At 50.8% G+C, this 4,976-nt stretch overlaps 1 protein-coding gene across 1 annotated transcript; it reads right to left on the bottom strand.

Annotated features, from left to right (window-relative positions):
• Window positions 1-2,378: 2,378 nt before the first annotated feature.
• Window positions 2,379-4,187, bottom strand: LOC103070710 (protein FAM71A-like). Its single transcript, XM_082930918.1, is given in 3 exon segments — window positions 2,379-2,642; window positions 2,645-3,111; window positions 3,143-4,187. Coding segments are annotated over 3 exon segments (1,776 nt in total).
• Window positions 4,188-4,976: the final 789 nt, after the last annotated feature.

Below are 4,976 nucleotides of genomic sequence, written 5' to 3'. Positions count from 1 at the left end.
TTAATCAACCAAGCTGGAATTTTCTGGTCCTCACCAATGAGATAATCTGTCATGTGATCCCTCTCCATCCCCGCAGAGGAAGAAGGTGGCAGTCTTCATGATAAAATTCTTGTGGTTCCCTTGCCCCTAAAAGAGAAGTTGCCCTGGGTCAAAATAACTCTTTTTCTTTTATTAATACCTTCTTGCCCCACCCTCCTTCTGCCTTTAAACCCTTCCATTTTGTACAATGCCTCAAGAGCCCTTCTAGTTGTTAAATGGGATGCTGTCCAATTCCTGACTCATTTAATAAAGCCAATTAGATCTTCAAATTTCCTCTGTTGAATTTTGGTTTTTAACACTACACTAATAGCCGAGCAATCCAGCAAGAAAATTATACATTTTCCAGTTAATGTTTTTTTCCAGGAAGAGCTTTTCTTAGTTTTTTTTTTTTTTTTTTTTTTTTTTTTTTTTTTTTTGGCTTTCTTGTTCTGGTTCCAGATCTAGAGAAAACCTGTCCCTCACCTTGTAAAAGATGCTGCCTGGTTAGGGTATTGTGTGACCTGATTCTTGCCCTTGGTTAGCAGGCAGCAATGACATAGTGAGCCCTTCAAACTTCTGTGTTCTTCCCTGACTTGACTTTGATGTATCAATGTCTGATTTTAGTTCTTCTACCAGTGGGAGACTCTTCTCTGACACTAAATTTCTCCTTCAGCTAATAAGAACAGGTTATTCACTGCTGTTTGCACATTCCTTGTTTTTTTAATAAATGGGAATGGAATATATTTGAACTATTAACTTTTTTTTCAGGATTTTTTTCACACATGCACACTTCCCTCCCAGCCAGGCTCCTGGTGGCCAGTACTCTTAGAAAATTATGTCACAGCAACAGAAAGCAATGAAAAGGGAATTCTTTAGTTCTGAGAGTGTCAAAAGATGAGACAAGAAACTAGATATTTCTAGTTATATCTAGATATATACATGGGCCTCTCACTGTTGTGGCCTCTCCAGTTGCGGAGCACAGGCTCCGGATACGCAAGCTCAGCGGCCACGGCTCACGGGCCCAGCCGCTCCGCAGCATGTGGGATCTTCCCGGACCGGGCCACGAACCCACGTCCCCTGCATCGGCAGGTGGACTCTCAACCACTGCGCCACCAGGGAAGCCCAATTCTATATTTTTCAGTATATTTTTATCATGAAAAAGGGAGAAAAGTCACTATATCCCACGTGAATGGCTAAAAGGAAAGAGCTAAACAGTATCAAATGTTGGCAAGGATGTGGAACAACCAGGACTTTAATACATTCCTGGTGGGAATTATCATTTCCACAGTCATTTTGGAAGGAAAATAGCTTGGCAGTATAATCAGAAGCTGAACATATGCATATATTCAATTCCATTCCTATGTATATGCCGAACAGAAGTTTATGTATATTTTTACCAACAGATCTGTATATAAATGTTCATAATAGCACTATTTTTAATAGCCCCAAACTGATAATAACTTAAATCAATAACAAAATAAGTTGTGGTATCATCACACAATGGAATACTGTATAGCAGTGAAAATAAATGGATGATCGCCAGGAAAGTCATGCACAGACCTCATAAATATAATGTTAAGGGAAAGAAACCAGAGTCAAAGAGTACATGCTATGTGATTCCAGTGTGTAAAGTTGAAAAAGCAAACAACATTCATCTATGGTGTTGGAAGCTAGGGTAGTGGTTACCCTTGAGTGACTGCAAGGGGGCACTTCCAGAGTTGCAGTGACGTTCTGATTCTTCACCAGGTGCTAGTTTCGTGGGGTTGCTTATCTTGTGAAACGTCATCCAGTGGTATGCTTACGATGGCACACTAGCTAATACTTGCTGTTCTGACTGTGAGCTAATACCTGGGCAGGGAACAGCTAAGTCTAGATGAGAGTGCTTGTGGTTCTGATTGCTAGCTAATACTTATTTATGTCCACTGAATAGCCTGAGGGGACGTGAGTCCTGTTCTTGCTTTGTTTACAGACCTTCAGGGGGAATAAGCGTTTATAAAAAGAATAGGGGGATAGTGAAGGCGAGCTTCCCAGACCATAGTCTGACTTTGAGCCATGGCCCTGGGGGGCAAAGCCAGAAAGGAGTGGAGGCCAGATGCAGCACTGCTGTTGGCCCTGAGCATGTGTGTGAGGTGGGGCTGCCCTTGACTGGACACTGGGTCTCAGACTGTGGCACAGCTGACATCACAGAATCCACTGTGAGGCTACGGCTGGGCTTCGGGACCTAGAAATTCAGACAAAACACTGCATGCATTCTCAGATTGTTTGGCTTTTTATTTAAATTGCAGTAAGGAAGCTGAAATGGGCTCTCCAGGGGTATTTCCCTGAGCCCTGGTCCCCTTTGCAGCTCCCAGCTCTAGGTCCTATTGATGGGCTTCAATGCTCACTGGCTGCATGGTCTCAGATGTCACACCTCCAGTGATCTCCAGCCCCTGGCCACTCTCTGCTGTCTCTGCGATGGCTTCCATTCGGGTCCCTTCCACTGGCTTCGCCAGGATGCTCACATGTTTATCGCCTGAGGAGGCCACTGTCTTTGTAGTAAGACTGGCTCTGACATTCCTGAAGAAAGAGCTGATCCTGCTGAGTCTCTCGTTGGTGGGACCTGAACTCGCTGTAGATAAGCTCCCGCCCTGGGAGCTTTGTGCGAGGTCCTGGACTCTTTGGTGATGGGAGCACGGCTGATGCCTTTGTGAGCAGTCCCCTGCTCGCTGCCCCCCGGGCTGCCGTGGCCTTTGTCCCTTTGGTCATCTCTAGTGGCTCTGCGGCCGCCTGAGCACGGGCCAGCTGCTTTCTGGATGGTCTTGTTCCCCATTGCCTTGTGGTGGCTTTCCACTGAACTGCAGAGCGAGGGGCTCGTAAGAGCTCTGTCCTCTCCCCAGTGCTCCCTTCTCTCCCTTCTTCCCTTGCGGGCCTGGGGCACTCTCTGTGAGCTGCCATCCTGTTCACTCACTTTGCCTTCCTGTGGCAAGGTTGAGATGAGGGTCCCCTCGTCCTCCTCGTCGGCTCTTCCTTCAACAGTCTTGCTGGTAGGTTCTGCTCCGACCGCAGTCATGCCGGCCTCTGGGGAGAGGCTGGTGGATGTGCTGGAAGCATACCCTGAATAGTTCGCAGCACCTGCCAAGCATACCCTGAATTGTTCGCAGCACCGTTTTCCTGCTCCTCAGGGATGTTCTGGCAGTGCCCCCAGTGGCTATGTTGGTTTTGCTTCCTCCTGGACCGTTGCTGGCTGTGGCTGCTGTGGCCATGCCCTGCTCTTCAGGGGCAGGAGACTTGATCACTGCCACGCTCAAAGCACCCGCTGCAGTGCCTCCTGCCACCCCTGCTGTCTCCACCTTTGTCGTTGCCCGCGATGCTGACGCTTTGTCAAGCGCTGTAGGTTTTGCTTTTGCAGTGGCCACATCGGGCATGGTATCGGGCTTGTGGGAGTCCAGTTGGATCCCCTCCCCACCAGCAAAAGCTGCAGACGTGGCCCCGGCCAGCTCAGAGCACGTGTGGAGGCTGCAGATGCTCACCTGGTCCCGGTCCCACTTTCCTTGGAAATCCTCCACTGCCGGGCTCCTGCCGTCCTCCTCCTCCTCGAACACAGGCATGCAGATCATGTCCCAGGCTGGAACGGCATAGGTGCAGCTGTGACCCTCCACTGGTGGTCGCAGGAGGTAAATCAGCTCTTCCCAAGAGGTGAAGAGGTCTTCCTGCGCGTCCAGAGGGGCACACAGCTGCAGGTACCAGGAGCGGCCAGTGGCAAACTTCACGCGCAGCTGTTGTTTCTCACGATTGTGAGTGGAGATGCTCACGAACGTCAAGGGAAGGAGCCTGGTGAGCTCTAAGGTCTTTGCAGCCTCGTGGCTCTTGCCCTTGGCGGCCTGGCTGTGCTCAGCGTGCTCTTCACCGCCAGTGGCCCATCGGGCCAGCAGCATGGTGTCTGGGAGCGGGAGGACGGGGCTGCTGGATGTGATGCCCACGGTCACCGTGCAGACACAGTTGTGCACGTCCATCAGGTCTCCCCTCTTCGTGATCTGGATAAAGTCGCTCTCGAATATCGGCGCGTACTTGAATATGTCGTATTCGCCCTTGCGCAGTTGCTGCTGCAGCTTCCCCGTGGTGGCGTTGAACAGGCCCACCCCGGTGCTGCTCTGGGCCGTGTGATACGGGAGCAGAGAGTCCCCACTCATGGCTGTCTTTGATCACGACAGGCAGCGCGGTTAAGGCGGGCCCCTGGCTCTTCCCTCCCTCGGCCTCACCGGCCGAAGAGCGAGCTGCGGTGCTCGTAGGTCACACACAGGCGGCCCTACGGCAGGTCTTCCAAGCCAGCCCCACAGGCCCCGACCTTTGCCTCAGGGTCTCCCAGAGGCAGGGGTGTGGGTAGGGGCGCAGATGATCACAGCGGGGACGCTGTAGGGCGCCTGGACCCCAGGCTGAATCTCCTCAAGTGTGTAGAGAGGTATGGTAGGCTCCCCCTCTGCCTCACCTCACTTCTGCTTCTGGGTTTTTATCTCCCCAAGAGGCTGTGGTGAACTTCAGTCCTAGTGAGAGAAGTAACCACTTTCTCAGCCTAACCCCCTGGCACAGCCTATTTATCCTCTGATGCCCTTTGTGACCTATGACTGTCGCATAGCCTTTTGCCTCATTGTGACCTATCACTGTCCCATAGCCCTTTACCTCATCCCCCAGCTGCCCCCTCAGGGCAGGGCCCCCATCCTCTCCCAAAGGAGGGGTGGGACATGTCCTCCCGCGGAGGACAGGCCCATCCTGCCAGGGACTCAGGTGCGTACCGAAATAAAAATGTCTTCAACTGGGAAAGTTTTGTGTGGGTCCTTTTTCTTTTCCTCCCCCAAATTCAGCTACTGGATGAAATCTATAGGAATGTGAGATGATGGGATAAATTTGAACCATTTAAAGCTCATGGTTTAATCGTATCGAATAACGTAGAGTTGGCAGTTACGATCCTTAGTCTGTCCTTT

Source organism: Lipotes vexillifer, unplaced genomic scaffold (genome assembly GCF_000442215.2).
Source record: "Lipotes vexillifer unplaced genomic scaffold, Lipotes_vexillifer_v1.1 scaffold151, whole genome shotgun sequence".
NCBI lineage: Eukaryota > Metazoa > Chordata > Mammalia > Artiodactyla > Lipotidae > Lipotes > Lipotes vexillifer.
This window is presented reverse-complemented; position numbering and strand designations above follow the sequence as displayed.